The 15,930-nt window shown below is 39.2% G+C and overlaps 4 protein-coding genes across 6 annotated transcripts; 2 read left to right on the top strand and 2 right to left on the bottom strand.

The window, feature by feature from the left end:
- Positions 1–158: 158 nt before the first annotated feature.
- Usp5 (ubiquitin specific protease 5) lies at positions 159–4,347 on the top strand. Its single transcript, XM_043427392.1, has 13 exons — positions 159–424; positions 511–636; positions 710–886; positions 1,166–1,272; positions 1,400–1,927; positions 2,063–2,134; positions 2,223–2,415; positions 2,586–2,738; positions 2,821–3,002; positions 3,086–3,468; positions 3,683–3,907; positions 3,979–4,088; positions 4,170–4,347. The coding sequence occupies exons 1-13, from the start codon at positions 329–331 to the stop codon at positions 4,260–4,262; spliced, it is 2,445 nt and encodes an 814-aa protein (XP_043283327.1). The 5' UTR covers positions 159–328; the 3' UTR covers positions 4,263–4,347.
- On the bottom strand, positions 4,253–12,020 carry Myo31DF (Unconventional myosin ID). Of its 3 annotated transcripts, none has more exons than XM_043427388.1 (15): positions 11,762–12,020; positions 9,784–9,890; positions 9,123–9,318; positions 8,661–8,880; positions 8,292–8,504; positions 8,003–8,206; positions 7,707–7,911; positions 7,457–7,626; positions 7,121–7,381; positions 6,774–7,018; positions 6,534–6,696; positions 6,081–6,413; positions 5,804–5,994; positions 5,488–5,736; positions 4,253–5,380 (listed from the first exon to the last, which is right to left on the bottom strand). In XM_043427388.1, the coding sequence occupies exons 1-15, from the start codon at positions 11,848–11,850 to the stop codon at positions 5,167–5,169; spliced, it is 3,060 nt and encodes a 1,019-aa protein (XP_043283323.1). In that variant the 5' UTR covers positions 11,851–12,020; the 3' UTR covers positions 4,253–5,166. The 3 variants fall into 3 exon arrangements, with proteins under 3 accessions (XP_043283323.1, XP_043283324.1, XP_043283325.1); XM_043427389.1 differs by lacking the exon at positions 11,762–12,020 and adding an exon at positions 10,801–10,819; XM_043427390.1 differs by lacking the exons at positions 9,784–9,890; positions 11,762–12,020 and adding an exon at positions 9,476–9,738.
- Positions 12,021–12,787: 767 nt separating this feature from the next.
- Positions 12,788–14,542, top strand: Sbds (SBDS ribosome maturation factor). The gene is made up of 2 exons (XM_043427401.1): positions 12,788–13,132; positions 13,412–14,542. The coding sequence occupies exons 1-2, from the start codon at positions 13,002–13,004 to the stop codon at positions 14,037–14,039; spliced, it is 759 nt and encodes a 252-aa protein (XP_043283336.1). The 5' UTR covers positions 12,788–13,001; the 3' UTR covers positions 14,040–14,542.
- On the bottom strand, positions 14,151–15,736 carry LOC122415346 (corrinoid adenosyltransferase-like). The gene is made up of 3 exons (XM_043427403.1): positions 15,516–15,736; positions 15,024–15,417; positions 14,151–14,791 (listed from the first exon to the last, which is right to left on the bottom strand). The coding sequence occupies exons 1-3, from the start codon at positions 15,590–15,592 to the stop codon at positions 14,561–14,563; spliced, it is 702 nt and encodes a 233-aa protein (XP_043283338.1). The 5' UTR covers positions 15,593–15,736; the 3' UTR covers positions 14,151–14,560.
- Positions 15,737–15,930: the final 194 nt, after the last annotated feature.

Raw genomic sequence — 15,930 nt, forward strand, 5'->3', positions numbered from 1 at the left:
TTTGAGAAATTCACTAGATTTTCGTGACAATGCTAACCTAAAAATGTCGTTGATGGACATGCGATCACAACGCTGCGGTCGAAATGACGTTACCGGAACAAATTTTGACATTTCGCGGTTTCTTGCCTATGTTCTCATGTTTATATGTTTATCGACGAAAAAAAAAGTACAAACGTTCATACAAGCAGGTTAACGACGATGATTGTCTAAATTTCCTAGTCGCTGTCACCGGAACCGTATTACATTTAGAATATCTTCTTGCAATTGATCGGATCAGCGAGTTATATTATCTCGTTTGATTAATCAACCAAAAAATCTTAATTAAAAAATGGAGGAATTGTCAAAACACTTAAATTCGATCAAGATCGTTCAGAGAACCGACAAGGTTTACAAAGACGAGTGTGTTTACTCTTTTGACACTCCGGTTTGTAATTCAATTTTTAGTTTTTTACAATCATTTCGTCGCTTTTTGTTATTCCGGTGTATAAAAATAATTTTTCTTTCTGTTAGGAAACTGAAACTGGCCTTTACATCAGTTTAACCAGTTTTCTTGGGTTAGGTCAGGATCATGTTCAACGCTATTATGAAGCCACCAAACATCCCGTTTTTTTACACGTCAAAAGAAATAAAAAAGAGGTTTGTTCAGTTTGCTATGAATGATTGAGTTTTCGTGATTTTGGAGTTTTTCTTTTTTTCCTTCATTTCGTAGAATACAGCGGAACAACGCGGCGATGGACCTGCAAAGAAAATCACTCGTTTGGCAATTGGAACACCCGGAGGCTTCACGCCTGATCAACCAAAATACACTTTTGAAGAAACTTTCCAAATTGTTGTGCTGCCAAACTTCGAAACTGTGCCGTATCCATCGGACAACCTGCCTGATCAGGTAAAAAGCGTCATCTTGGAAGCAATTGAGAGCCTGTTCGAGTTGACATTCATGATATTCAAAAAATTTGATTAAAGGACTAAACGATTAGTCAGTTTTCCAGAAGCACAAGTGATTTAATTTTTTCCAAATTATTGTATACATTACCTAGAAGATTTACGCTCGCACATGCATTGGAAGCAAAATATTAAAATATTGCGCACATCAGTAGTTTTTAAAAATTCTGTTCCTTGTGGAACAATCGAGATAATCGAATCAATAAATTTCCTATCTCTTAAGGTCAAAGCTAGTGTTGCGTCGGTCCTGGAGGCAGAATCTGCTGTAAAAGTTGCTGAAATGGAAGGATTAGCAGGAACATGGGACGGCGAAGCAAAAATTGTGACGAAGCAAGTATTTTTCAGGCATATTTTCCATTATATAGATTCTCCACTTTCATTTCATTAATTCAGCTCACCTACTCTGAATCTGAGCTTTGCAGCAATTTATTCATATTATCATCCAAAATGATTACAGACATGCTGCGAATCTATTGCAATTAGAGAATGGACGAAAAATTCCACCTAGTGGCTGGAAATGTGACAAGTGCGATCTCACTCAAAATCTTTGGTTAAACTTGACGGATGGGACGATACTGTGCGGTCGCAAATTTTACGACGGTACAGGAGGGAACGATCATGCGGTCGAACATTATCGAGCGACGGGTCATCCGCTCGCGGTGAAATTGGGCACAATTACGAAAGAGGGTAAAGGCGATGTCTTCTCGTACGACGAGGACGACATGGTCGAGGATCCGAATCTCATCGTGCATCTTGCCCATTGGGGTATAAATATCGCCCAGATGGAAAAAACGGACAAATCGATGATCGAGCTCGAGCTCGATTTGAATCAGAAGTTTGGCGAGTGGGTCGCCCTCCAGGAAGCTGCCAGTAAGCTCACGCCCATTTATGGCCCAGGGTACACCGGTCTCACGAATCTTGGGAATTCGTGCTATTTGAATAGCGTCATGCAAACTATATTTGTTATTCCGGATTTCGTCAAAAGGTGTGTTTCTCTCAATGGAATCTGTTGAGCCGTATTCAACGCTTTGAGCGCCCACATATACCTCAAGACGTCCGAAATATCGATTATTTATACATATTTTTATTCGGAGACTTGAAAAATTGCTAAATATTGCAGATACGTCGAAGCTGCACCGGAAATATTCCAGGGAAATACGAACGATCCACCGAGCGATTTCAATGTACAAATGTAAGTTGGAACGATAAAGATTTTTCCAAAGTTCTGTAACGTCGATTCGTTATCACTTATCATTCTTCCATTTCTGTTTCGTTTCCAGGGCTAAATTGGGCAGTGGATTGCTTTCGGGTAAATACTCAGTTCCTCCACCGGTTGAGAGCGAGGACGAAGGACGTCAAGGGATTCCTCCACGGATGTTCAAAATTCTGATTGGTCGAGGAAATCCAACGTTTGCCTCGAACCGACAGCAAGACGCACCGGAATTTTTCCTCCACCTCATTAATATCATAGACGTAATATATTTTGAGTACAAATTTCAACGATTTATAGCTCAAACGGCATTTTTTTGAGATTTTTTACTAAAATCTAGTCAAGAACTTTCATAGCCTTGAAAGTACTTGATCATCGTGAATTGAAATAATTTTAAGAACAAAATAATCATGAGGCTTAAATACGCACGCAGCGTCACAGTGTTAATCGGACGAATCCTGCCGAATGTTTCAAATTCAAAGTTGAGGAACGATACGAGTGTGGGGGCTCGAAAAAAGTAAAATACTCCTATCGACCGGAATACTTGTTGCCACTGCCGATACCGCTCGATGCAGCTACGAATAAGGTATTTATGCTAAAAAAACAAGTGTTCTTCAATGAAACTGAAATAGATTAATAAAACATTAAAAAGAATATTTATATCCCAGGACGAAGTAGCGGCATACGAGGCTGAGAAGAAAGAGGCCGAAGCCAAAGGTCAGAGGGTCGAGTCGGTAGCAACCGTAAGGCCTCATATAAAACTACTCTCGTGCCTCGAATCGTTTGCTCGTGCGGAAACGGTCGAACAATTTTACAGCACTGCCCTGAACGAAAAAACAACAGCGACAAAGTACTGGAAAAATTTTTTTTATCAATAATATTCAATGGCATTATTTTATATTTATTACAAGGCAAAAACACTTGAATGTATAGAATAACGAGGCTCGCCACATTTCCGGACTACCTATTGATCCACTTGAAAAAGTTCACCATGAGAGAAGATTGGACGAGTGTTAAATTGGACGTTGCTATCGAGATGCCCGACGTTTTGGATCTCACTTGGTTGAGGGGTGGTGGATTACAGCCTGACGAGGAATTATTACCGGAGTCTGAGCCACCACCACCTGTTTATGACGAAGAAATTCTCAGCGAATTAACGAGAATGGGATTCCCACCGGAAGCTTGTAAGCGGGCTCTCTACTCGACCGGTAATAAAAGTCTTGGAGCTGCGCTCAACTGGGCTCTCGAGCATATTTGTGATTCTGATTTCGCCAACCCTTTTGTACCACCGGGTATCGATGCCAAGCCTGACACCGGTATGTTGAACACTGAAATTATTATCAATAACAGTTCTTCACATAAATTTACGAAAATTCAACAATAGGCTCAATCTTTCCTCGACCCTTGATATATTTTTTTTTGTAAAATGAGAAATTTGAAATTCAGATGATGGATTTTTCACTTGTGCTTCGGGTTGACGAAGGTTTTGTCCGCAATTTTTCACATTTGCCATTCGATATTGTATTTCAGGCAAAAGTACTTTCGTACCATCCCCTGAGAGTTTAGAATATCTGTTGGGTTTGGGTTTTACGGACACACAAGCAGCAAAGGCTCTCGAAGCAACGGATAACAACGTGGAACGAGCGGTCGACTGGATATTCAGTCATCAAGAAGACGAGGCTTCGGCAGCTGCTCCCATGGAAGAGGATTCGGCTGGACGGCCACCCGCGGCAGCTTTCAGGGACGGAAACGGCCGTGAGTAAAGAATCATTGTTGGAAAATAAAAATTTTCCAAAAATATCGATAACAAACCATTTTCGCTGCAGGCTATCAACTCGTTGGGTTTATATCACACATGGGAACCTCTACGATGGTCGGTCACTACGTGTGCCATTTGCTCAAGGACAATCGATGGGTTATATACAACGATGAAAAGGTACGTCGAAAAAAAATGAACAAGTATGTCATTTCGCATGGAGATACTGAAACAATGATAAATTAATCGAATGGTTGACAGGTTGCTTTATCGGAGAATCCACCAAAGGAACTGGGTTACATTTACATGTACAAACGTCTAGAAGGATCACCAGCAACTTCCAATTTGGATTAACACCCGTTTTGTATTTAAATACTGCGCGTGTTTTGCATTTACACATTTTAACAATAATAATAAAACAATTTCAATATATAAAAAAGCTGATTTTTCTTCATTGACGAGAAGAAAAAAACAAAACAGAGAAAAAAAAGAAAGAAAAAGCTATCGCGCAATAACGGATTAACATCGATTTTCCTCGTTTCTCAATGGCACGGTTTTTTCACTTGTAGTTGTGCTTTTTTGAAGGCATCATTGGTCGACTGCAGTCGTTAACGCTCCGATGATCCTATCATCAAATTTAGTGGCAGGCATTTCATTAAGTACGTTCATTTTTTATACGTATATTTCCGGAATAATCCGAAAAAATGTAGATGATATCTATCAAGAATAAGCATTTATAAATATATATATATGAATCTGTTGGGAAGGCACGATTAATTGTTAGTTCTGCTAGGCTTCGTAATTGAGGGAAAAAAGAGAAATTGATCACATTTCGTTCATATATGTGGAACAAAACAGAAACGAGCACAATTTGAAACAAAGGCCCACAAATTTAATATCTTTGTCATCTTTTGTTTGTAGAATGAAAATTGTTTCAAATCAATTGTTTGTTTTGAAAATTTGAAATTCGAACAGTGCTCATTTCTGGTACAATAAGCACCCCGATGATTGGTCCCTTCTTTCCGGCGTTACGTTAATCGCAATAACACGAAATGAATTATATTACAAATTAAAGACCAATGAAATTTGATGTTATAAATTACCTAACAAATCTCTAAGTGCTAATGTCGGAAGGAAAAGCGTATCAATGTTTTGTTTGTTTGTCAGTGATGAAAAGAAATAGAGACAGTATTTACAATGGAAAACCGTAAACAGAAATACGGATTAGGAAGATAGAAATAAGGAATCGTGAATCCGATTAACTGGCCGTTCTAATCTGTTGCCTCGAGTTTACGTCAGGATTGATTATTCCGACTGAGGGTGGAATGGCAAATATAATTGAGCTGTCAGCTTGACGGAACGTTGGTTCCGTCACGTCCGGCGAGACTTCGACCTTCAGTGTTTTCTTTTTGTTACCAATCATGCATTTGAACTTCGTATCGACTGTCACTTGGAGGTCTGCTCCTCGTAACCTGAAAGCAGCAAATTCAACATGAATTTGTATTTGATCGCAATTAAAATCGTCACGCAGTATCATTTATTGATCACGGAGATGATCTTTTCGAAACCAGAGACTTACTGATGATAACGCGTGCTCAGGATTCCAACCAACTCGCCAACTCTGTCCTCTTTAGCGATAATCGACATTATGAAATCGTTCCCCCTGTTCGAATGTATAACTATGAGCTGGTCCGTACCGGGTGATACGCTGAGCCCTGTTATTTCGGCGATAGGCATGCCTTTCTTCATTGTTTTGAACTTAGAACTTTCCAATTTGTAAATCGAGTGCTCGGTTATCAGCAAAACGCGGTCAGCTTGTTTGCCAAATCTGCAAAAACGAAAACGATTGTATTTCGAATTGAATTTACATTGGATTTCTTTCTACGAGAATATACCTGTTAGTCTTCCGGATAAATCCACTGAACAAAACACTCTTAAAGTGATCGGAATTTCGGAGATTATTAACAGAAGCTATGAACACGTCGTGATGATCATTCTCGTCGAATTTTGCGAGATAATTTCCCTCCCACCGCCTCACTTGGCCCCAGAATTGACGCTTCGATCGAAGGACCGCGCCAGCAGCCATCTAAACAAATCGATTGATCGAGTTTTTCAACATTTTCTTTCATTTTAACAATATCAAATGTGTATTGCCTGGGTCAAAGATTTTACCTTTAGACGCAACTGCGGCCAATCTTCGCGTGGAATCGCTCTGAGTATCATCCAAGCACGCCACCGCGCAAACATCATTTTAAGAGCTGGCACTGCCGAACGAACGGCAAAGTTTTCTTGTGGCCAAGTTATGCTTTTTCCGTAATCTCGTAAATTCTTAGCGTTGTTGAATTTACGCTCGAGCTCTTTCACGTAAATGTATTTTTTGTAACGACGGTAATAATCCATTATAACGAGAGCAGCTTTCATTTTTTTGTATCGTCTCCGACAGAGGTATCCTCGCCATTGCTTTTGCAGTAAAGTCACAATTCCAGGGATAAAATCACTTCGGGCCTGAAAAAAAAACGAATGACAATCTTATAGAAAATTTCATAAATGATTTTACGATAATCTCGTCAAAAAATGTTTGCAATTTTTTTTTCTAATCAAAATATTGACTATGATTGAACGAACCTTCTCCAATGCAAATAGCGTACGCGCCGATCTTATGAAAACTTTAGTATGTCCGTATTTGACATCATCAGCGAAGCCTTCTTCCTCCAACAAAGTCCGAACACCTTCTTTGTCGCTTCCGCCACGGAAATTGGGCCAAGTGTATTGCGAGATCATTTTGTATCTAGAATGTAAAATATTTTATGGAATAACTGTAACCACTCCGATCGAGACGACGTTAGTTGCAGCGAATTATGAAACCTCTTCAAAAATCTGTCGTATCGTTGTCTGTAGACGAAACCGGCACGCCTGACAAGAATATTTTCGACCAGTCCCAGATATCGCACTTGATGATTGACCCTCTCATCGTCAAAAACTACCGGTGATTTGACCTCATTCGGCTTTATGCATCTCACGTAAAAAGGCTCTTTGCTCGTCAGATTATTGACCAAAGCAGACATCGAAAGGCGGAAAAGAGTTCCGGCTGTTTGAGGTCTTTTGGTAGTCTTTAAAGACAAAGTTTGCATTAAAATATAAGAAAGTTGTCAGATTACGATGTATGAACTGAAAAAAGAAAATTTTCTTGACGAAAGCAATGGGAATTGTACCTTCGTTATATCTTGAGCTCCCTCAGGCCACATTCCGCTAATCAAAGAATTTTTGCTCTTGTACATGAGTCTCTTGAAATCCTGGAACAAGGTGTCCTTGTTTTTGTCGAGAAAGCCAACTACCGCGTAAACGACATCGCCTGCGTAGTGTTTTATTCGAAATTGTGTTTTGTGCTGCAATTCTTTGTCCATTGGCTTCAATTGTCGCGACGCGTAATGCTTGTGATCGATTAATTTTTTGTCCATAGCTTCGAGCAGCATCTGAGCAAAATAAATCAATTACTTTGAATTAAGGAGTGATTCGTTCAAGAACCAATTAGAAAATAGTGTATTTACTTCGTCGGTGACTTTTCCAACATTCAAGCAAGCTTCGTCCATTATGGCTAATATTCCTTTGTGTGGTTGCTCAACCAAATCGCAGATCACTTGATTGTTGAAGTACTCGATCGCCTGCCAGGCTATACCTTCTCTCTTGTATTCTTCTTGCTCCTGTTTGAGAACCAACTCTGCATGAATAAAACAAAAAAATTAAAAGTCGTGCCAGAACGATTCGAAGAACAATCGAACAAACTTTCTGACGACTTGCCTATGAACAATTGTTGCAACTTTTCGTTACAATAGTTGATGCAAAATTGCTCGAAGCTGTTGACGTCAAAAATCTCGAATCCATAAATATCGAGAACGCCGATTAACGTGCGTTTGTAACGATTGTAGTACCCGGACGAATCGTGGACGTTGATCGAGTCATTAACTTTCGAAACGATCCAGGTGAACAACCTTTCGTAAATGGCCTGAAAAAAAAAAAAAAAAAAAATATTAATTTCTTCCCCGACAAACTTGCAGTGTTCTTTTTTTTTACAAATATTCACAAAGTTTTCGCACCTTAGCAAGCGCGTCTCTCCCGTATTCGGCCTCGATGAACGTGTGGCTCTTCTGCATTACTTCACCGCCCGCCGCGATTACTCTTTGCGACAAAGCTGTGCTCAATTCTTTTGGATCGATTGAAAATAAGTTAGCCGCATCGTTTAAAGCCCCTCGATTCCCGACGCTCAGTGCTTCGTCTTCGAGACTAAACGTTATGTTGCCCTATTTGAGCGAGAAGAATAATCCATTCAAATTTCCTATTCTCACACGTTTGAGCATCAAATTCTTGAAAACATGAAATACAAACGAGGTGTAAAATTCCAGCGAGTATACTCCATATCACGTGAGTCTCATTCGTCGAAAAACCCAGTGTCGTCATCGCTGTTGTAACTGATTTGTAATCAGTTCGATCGTTCGGGCTCGTTTTATTGTTATCGCCTTGTCCAACGTAGTAATACGCAGCAGGGTCTCTGAGTAATCTTAGTTTGTTGAGTTCTGCCTCGCTGCAACCGCTCAGCATCTGAAACATAGTCAAATATACAGAATTTCGTCGATATCATGAAAATTTAATTGCTTATTCCATACCGAACGAAAGACCTAAATTCAATGAATGTAGCTACGAATTTAATTGCCTGAATCAATCCATCGAAAATGTACAACGAACGATAAACATTACCTGATAAAAACAATGGAAATTTCTCTCTCCCTTTTGCTGATAAACAACACGAGATTTTTCCAAAAGATAATTCGTCACGTGTCCACCGACCGGATCACCTTTGAAGTCGAAATTAATGTCCATGTATTTACCGAAACGGGAGGAATTGTCGTTTCTGTTAGTCTTCGCATTGCCGAACGCTTCCAATATCGAATTCGACTGAATCAGTACATTTTTCACCCTGAGAAACATCATTTTCATTTATTTATCAACAAATTGCTGCGCGTAGTCTCCGCAGATATCGATGCGGGAGCCAAGCGGTTAACGCATCCAACATTTAATCCGTTATAAAAATCCGCGTCAAGCACATTCGCATCGAAAGTGCGAATTATAATTCGCTTCAGTTTGTTATATTCGTCGTTATCGGAAGCGGAAATATCGTCCAGTTACGAAACGAAATAACAACAATAACGAAGCAGGCACCTCTCAATCTCTTGCTGACCGCACAAATTGGTAACAGCGGCGATGTACTTCATGATTATTTTGCTGGCTTCCGTTTTGCCGGAGCCGGATTCCCCGCTTATTACGATGCAAGTGTCCCTGCCCTGTTGCTTCATTTCCCGGTGTACAGCATCCGCGATTGCAAAAATGTGCGGTGGATTTTCGAACAGTTCTCTGCCTGTAAAAAAAAAACAATAATTCCATTGAGAAAGGCACACTGAAAAAAAAGGAAAAAGGAAAAAGGAAAAGACAAAACTGCATTGTCGGTACGACTCGATGAATACGAGCTCGTAACGTGCTTCGAATTACGATGAATCATAAGATACGCTCAGAACCTTGTCGATAACGGTCTCCAGCAAAGTATATAAGTAACCCTTGATAAGGAATACATCCTTGAACGATCGTCCGTGCGTGTCTCTCCGAGAATTGCAGTGCCACTTCAAACAGCTATTTACACTCATCGCCACTAACCAAGCACTAATCAATATTACGGTCAATACACGACACTGGCGCTAAGAATAAAAGCAGTGAGAAAAAAAAGCTTGAAAGCATTTGCCAAGCGTTTAGAATTCGTTCGGAATATTAGACCGACGTAAATAAAATGAAGGATTAAAGAAAAAATGTCTTTCCTCGTGTTTCTCACCTTTGTATTTATTTATCTCATTCTGGCCATAAATGCTTGTAGTCCTGTAAGGATTTACGCTCACGCATACTTCTCCTATGTACGTGTAAATTCTTCCAGCATTGAATCTACGAAAACAAAATATAAGGATGAAAATTCAACGAAAATAGTAGCATGACAAAAAAAGTAACAACAAAATAGTGTGCCGATGTTTTTTCTTTGTGTAAATCCGATTGATAGGAGCTGCTGTCGCAGGTGCTGCAACGACCTTAACCAGGAAATCGGCTTATCGTTCTCGATACTCAATGTTTTTTTTCTCAAACGCTACAAGTTTCTAGTCGTGTTATCGGTGTTTTCGCGGCTCGAAGAACATTATCTAACGATAAGACGACGAAATCGTTCGCGATTATAGCTATTGAATAACGCAATAAATCGACTATTTTGTCGTTCGATCTGCCCTTCGAAAAATGTGAGTTTTTGTTTCAGTGAAAAAAGAAAAAACGAAAATTCAAGTTAAATCTCGCGATGCAAAAAAATATTAATCTTTTACTACGTGCGCGCAGGCTTTTTCGAATTGGTTCACCGCTCGTTCAAACACGATATCATAAAAATTACGCGGCTAACGGATGCGAGTTTACTGTACACTCGAATAATAGTGCATGGGCGAAATGAGCAGTCAAGGTGCGTGGCCATCATAAAATGCACGGACATTCATCGTGCTTTCCCCCTCCCCATGCGTGCGTATAATATAAACGTGTACAAAGCAGTGCCAGTGGCAAATTAACGCGAAGCCTACACTTTGTGTACAATATGTAATTCTTACTATTGTATTTCAGTATTATGATTATTCGAAAATTATCATGGACTGGCCCAACGTGAATTCTCTACTCGCGCAGATTCTTACCGGCAGTTTCATTAATCTCGAGTATTTTTTTTCGACACGATAATAATTTAATTTCCCATAAACAAGAATGTACTCTAAGATTTTGCTTCATTTTAATGTACGCGCTTTCCGAGCACTAATTTTTTGTTTCTTACCAACACATAAAATTATAGTTCCGATGTAATCTCGGAGAAATGAGCGAGTTTCTTGGTGTAACAAAAGCAGGCATGATCAAAAGTCACGGAGTTTGCCGCGAGCACATATCCTCAACGTAGTAAAATATTCTATCCGTGCGTGTATCATATATAAAACGTGCCCGGTGAGTCTAACGTGACTCACGAGTTTCTATCTCCGTCCTCTTTCTTTCTACGTGTAAGACGAAAACGTACGCACGAGGACGCGCCCCAGCGGGGAGCTGTGTATCGCGAGGAAGCCTCGAAAGAGAGCTTTCTTTTTTCCATTAATATGTTTATACGTATAAAAATACATGCGTGCGTTTTCGTCTTTTATTTCATGCTTCATATTTTGCTGAATCAACATATACCGAGGTTTGTCCGCAACATTTCCATTCGTGTTGGATTTTGTTGCATAAATACTAAAATTTATATTTTTTAATACCTCCGAAACTCGGTCGCAACGCCGCTGCTTGACAGAAAACAGCGGCAGCCAAGTGCTGTATACGTGAGAAACATTGCGAAGGCGAGAGTGGGGAGAGAACGAGCGAGAGAGTTTTTTCCCCGCGTGTTTTTACCTATCTTGTGTATAACCCTTGATACATACAACCATATTCATCCACTTCTTGACTCATCATTACATTTCTCGTATACAAATGCAATATGAGTTTCTATTTCACCTGTTTCTTCTTTTTTTTATGATAGGCCACGCCTTTTCTCTCACTTCTCAATGTGACAATGCCCATATATGCGTCCCCCCTCTCTTTCTCGCTCTCTCTCCCTTTCTCACCGTTGCACGCTCACTTTCCCCTTTCCCTGCCCACCCACCTGTCAACTTTAACGCCGAAACACCGAATATAGGCGAATGTACGGTAAGATTTGTAGAAAAGAGCTTTTCTATCTTTTCAAAAATACATGTATTTTTAAAAGATCGTTCAATCACCTTATTCTGAGATTCTCCACTACTTTTTCCGTCGTTATCTCGTCGAGAAGGACGAAATCACCGACCCCGATCTCATCTTGAATCGCCATTGTTTTTGTTTTTATTTTTGTTTTTTTTTTATTACACCGCCAACTCTCTTTCTTGACAAATAGAAAACGTACTAACTCGTCTTCATCCACGCGATAACGTGCACTTTTTTAACGGTTTATCATGGGAATGCAGACGAACATCAACGCACCATGACGCGCGTAATACTGGCGAGGCAAGGAGATTCTCCGGCCCGCGACGCGGCCCGCGAGGAGCGACTCTTTTTTCTCCCCTCCCTCCACTGTTAAACCCGAGCTTGTCACTCGTAAATAAATTTTTCGGAAATTTCACTGTCATTGTTACACATACTCATATAATCAGTTCTACGTCTATACGAATCACAATCAACTTTGATTTTATGAGCAATGCATCGAAACTTTAATAAAAGTGCAAAATCTATGACACTAATATGTAATTTATACAAATTGTTATGATGTACAAATTCATCGTTCTCTTTTATTGAGAAACACTTGCAGCACATATAGCCCCGTAGCGAGTGAATCCAAAAACAAAGGGTGGAAAATTAATGAGTTCTTCATTTGTACGATCCATCTTGAATATTATTCATTAACTTCTTATAAAAGGTGACTCCAAATTTGAGCATCAATGGGAAAATTAATATACGAAGGTTGAAGCCCTCGTGAGTACGTGCTACGTATTTATAGCTGTATATGGTTGATAAATCACTTGAAATGTGTGCTCTTAGCTTCAAACTATTCCTGGAGATGATGTTGCCGTCTCGCCGGGTAAAAATGCCCGGATAACTTACAATATATACATGTATACGTGCTATGTGATAAATAAAAAAATAAAAGTGAAGGAATGGCGCGCCGAGAGTCGACAATGACTACGTGACTCAGATGAGACTTACACCGGAAGTAAATCCTATATCTATATCATTCACTCAACGACTATTACGATAGCGCGAATTTGATTACTTCGAACGAAGTGAAATCAGCTGTTCGTTTGTTGTGATCGAGAGTCACCTTTATCGCGTACACGCGTGCACACGTTTCACCACATTGCGTATGAGATTTTATTCGAAGCAAAAAATCGTCGACCGATGACGACTTTCTTTTACTAACAAATCATCGATCACGAAAGTAAAAACAGTAGTGTAAAATAAATGCAAAAGTGTTCGATTTAAGGAAACATGGCAAAAATATTCACGCCAACTAATCAAATTCGGTTAACGAACGTGGCCGTCGTTCGGATGAAAAAGGGGGGCAAAAGATTCGAAATTGCCTGCTACAGAAACAAAGTCGTTTCCTGGAGAAACAAGTTGTGAGTCTGCAATGAATTAAGAGGGTAGAGCCTTATGGACTCTATTAATGGTCGCCCTCCGTTTCTAACCTATTTTTGGACGGTGTTTTTTCGTACTCCCGTTATTTTCCATAATTCTGATCGTATATTTTTTTACAAATTTTATGGGCATCGACTGAAAATAGAAAAATAATGGGATCCATAAACGGGAAATTCCTTTATTCAAATTCATAATTTTATCGAAGAATCGAAGATTGATAAAAATTTTAATTAACTATAATTTCCTTTTAAAATTCATAGGGAAAAAGACATCGACGAAGTTTTACAAACACACAGTATTTTCACGAACGTATCAAAGGGTCAAGTAGCGAAAAAAGAAGATTTGATAAAGGCTTTTGGTAAAGAAGACCAGACAGAAATATGTAAAGAGATTTTAGCGAAAGGAGAACTGCAGGTATCGGACAAAGAGAGGCATTCTGCATTGGATTCCATGTTGAAGGACATAGCTACAACTGTGGCTGACAAATGTATAAATCCTGAAACCAAAAGGCCATATCCTGTGTCGATGATAGAAAAAGCGATGAAAGATGTTCATTTTTCTGTCAAGCCAAACAGAAATGCAAAGCAGCAGGCATTGGATGTGATACCTCAATTAAAAGCGATAATGCCATTGGAAAGGGCTCAGATGCGAGTAAGAGTGTCAACAGGGGGTAAAGAAGCGACAAAGCTGCGAGACAAAATTGTCAAAATGTCAACCAGGGTAGAGAGCGAAAATTGGGAAAGTGGAAATTTAAATTTAACTTGTTTGATTGATCCTGGACAATATCGTGAGATTGATCAACTTGTTAGATCCGAGACAAAGGGCAATGGAATATTGGAACTTTTGAATCTGCGTGAAGTCATTGAAGGTGAAGAAGTTTTGGAGTGAATGAGAGAAAAAATGGAAAAGTATTGAAGCATTACAATAAAACGACTTGGAAAATAATCAAATTGACAGGGAACCTCACAAATTTGGAAAGAAACTGTTTTTGAACACCACTGACCCTGGGAGATTTGTGTAATGATATATTCAGACACAGAAGTGATAGAAAAAACATTGGACATTTTTGAGCTTGACGTTTATGCACTGGAATACTCGAGATCTCGTTGATGCCGCCACGAATAAATTCCAGCGAGCGTATCCAACAATATATACATATAGTACATTATAAATAAATAAGTAGTACACGAGAGGATAATAGCTACGTGGCTCGAGTTGCGTAATCTCGTGAAGCACAATTACGTACTATTAATGTCTAGTTTAACATTACGATGAACTAGTCCCGGTACTATTTTTACAGGATCCGAAACATCATTTCTTCGTCGATCTCAATGATCCTTCTGACATCCACTTACATATATATCTCTATAAATAAATGAATATGCGAGATACATTGTTGGAGTTTTTGTTCACTTATCCTCACTGACCGCTTGGGCGCGTGGAATATAAATATTTTCTGTACGTTGGTCACATTTTGATGCCATTCGAGATACGGTCAGTAGAAAATCGGACAGCCGATTGAGATATATTTGAGCCTCTTGATCCAAAGTTCCATCTCGAACCAAAGGACCTACCCGCCTCTCAGCTTTTCTGCAAATTGTTCTTGCTACATGGAGAGAAGCACAAGCTTTTCCACCACCCTTTAAAATAGACAAAGCATGAATTAATCAATGTTTTTCTCAATGAATAGCTCAGAAACTATTTCCAAGTGTCCACTTGATTAAATTAATAAACTAAAACTCATTTTATTCGATTGATAAATTGAAACCTCTGTATTAAACAAAGAAACCTAGACCCCAATTATGCTTCAGTAGATTGGGAAATAAATTTTCCCAAAAAGCAGTAATATAAATATGCAGTAATAATAATTACAGGAATTATATAGTCCTCAGGAGGAGGTAGTTGACTCGCGTATTCCACGATCCACTCCTCCAAGTCTTTGGTATGTTTGTTCTCAAAACTGTTGTCTTTCAAGCCACCCCTTGAAATGGCATGATTGAGATCGAAAAGTATCATTTGTACTCTTTTGAGTTTGTCAACATAGGGATGTTCTGCTGTGCTATCACAGGCGAATTCTCGAGCCAATCCAATGTAGGAAGAAAGTTCATCGGTTGCTCCAAGAGCATCCAATACCAACTCTGTGTGCTTGTCGTTTATACTGATTTTTTCTGTTTTTGCACCTTTTAATAATGTGTCGACAGGATGCTCATCTTCAGGAGCAAAATTCAATGCAGTACCACTCTTGGAGCTTGAACTATTTCTGCTTCTGTTGTATTATTGAAAAATTCAATCGAAAGTGTTAATTATCTAGAATATTCGTTAGGTTAATCAAAATGATCGGAAACACACGAAAAATAAACTCACGAATTTCGTATTGAATTCTGCAAACTGGTTTTGTACACGAAAAATGATTTTCTCCAAGCATGCCTGGCTAATTCCATTGTTCTTGATTCATCAACTGACACTCTCGATTTCAAGATATTGCGATATTTTTATATTGAGCGTTTCAACATTTCGGCATTTAATCGTGTTTCTCACGTTAACAAATGTGAGGTTAAGATTTGAGACGTGATCGACGTCCTATACCGAGCATGCTCAATAAAAAAGCGAAGAGAGTGTAGGACGTTATCTACTGTTGGAAACGCAAAATGTGGTGAAAAAAATATTCTTTTCATTTTTATTATTATTGAACGTCAACGCACGACATACGCACTTCCGCCACAGCACCCACATATGTCACAAATATCTATGTTCCTACGATTTCATTTCAATAATTATC

The sequence above is a fragment of the Venturia canescens genome, chromosome 8 (genome assembly GCF_019457755.1).
Source record: "Venturia canescens isolate UGA chromosome 8, ASM1945775v1, whole genome shotgun sequence".
NCBI classification, from domain to species: domain Eukaryota; kingdom Metazoa; phylum Arthropoda; class Insecta; order Hymenoptera; family Ichneumonidae; genus Venturia; species Venturia canescens.

Bases quoted from the DNA above. Each gene is read 5' to 3' on its own strand.
- Usp5 (XM_043427392.1), top strand. From the start codon at position 329: ATGGAGGAATTGTCAAAACACTTAAATTCGATCAAGATCGTTCAGAGA. The intron at 1,928-2,062 runs GTGTGTTTCTCT...TAAATATTGCAG, and splicing joins ATTCCGGATTTCGTCAAAAG to ATACGTCGAAGCTGCACCGG. The intron at 3,908-3,978 runs GTGAGTAAAGAA...TTTTCGCTGCAG, and splicing joins TTTCAGGGACGGAAACGGCC to GCTATCAACTCGTTGGGTTT.
- Myo31DF (XM_043427388.1), bottom strand. From the start codon at position 11,850: ATGGCGATTCAAGATGAGATCGGGGTCGGTGATTTCGTCCTTCTCGAC. The intron at 9,891-11,761 runs GTGATTGAACGA...TTGTTTTCGTAG, and splicing joins GTGGAGAATCTCAGAATAAG to ATTCAATGCTGGAAGAATTT. The intron at 5,737-5,803 runs GTATATTCTCGT...TCGTTTTTGCAG, and splicing joins TTTATCCGGAAGACTAACAG to ATTTGGCAAACAAGCTGACC.
- Sbds (XM_043427401.1), top strand. From the start codon at position 13,002: ATGGCAAAAATATTCACGCCAACTAATCAAATTCGGTTAACGAACGTG. The intron at 13,133-13,411 runs GTGAGTCTGCAA...TAAAATTCATAG, and splicing joins GTTTCCTGGAGAAACAAGTT to GGAAAAAGACATCGACGAAG.
- LOC122415346 (XM_043427403.1), bottom strand. From the start codon at position 15,592: ATGGAATTAGCCAGGCATGCTTGGAGAAAATCATTTTTCGTGTACAAA. The intron at 15,418-15,515 runs GTGAGTTTATTT...ATAATACAACAG, and splicing joins CAGAATTCAATACGAAATTC to AAGCAGAAATAGTTCAAGCT. The intron at 14,792-15,023 runs GTAATTATTATT...TCTATTTTAAAG, and splicing joins CTGAGGACTATATAATTCCT to GGTGGTGGAAAAGCTTGTGC.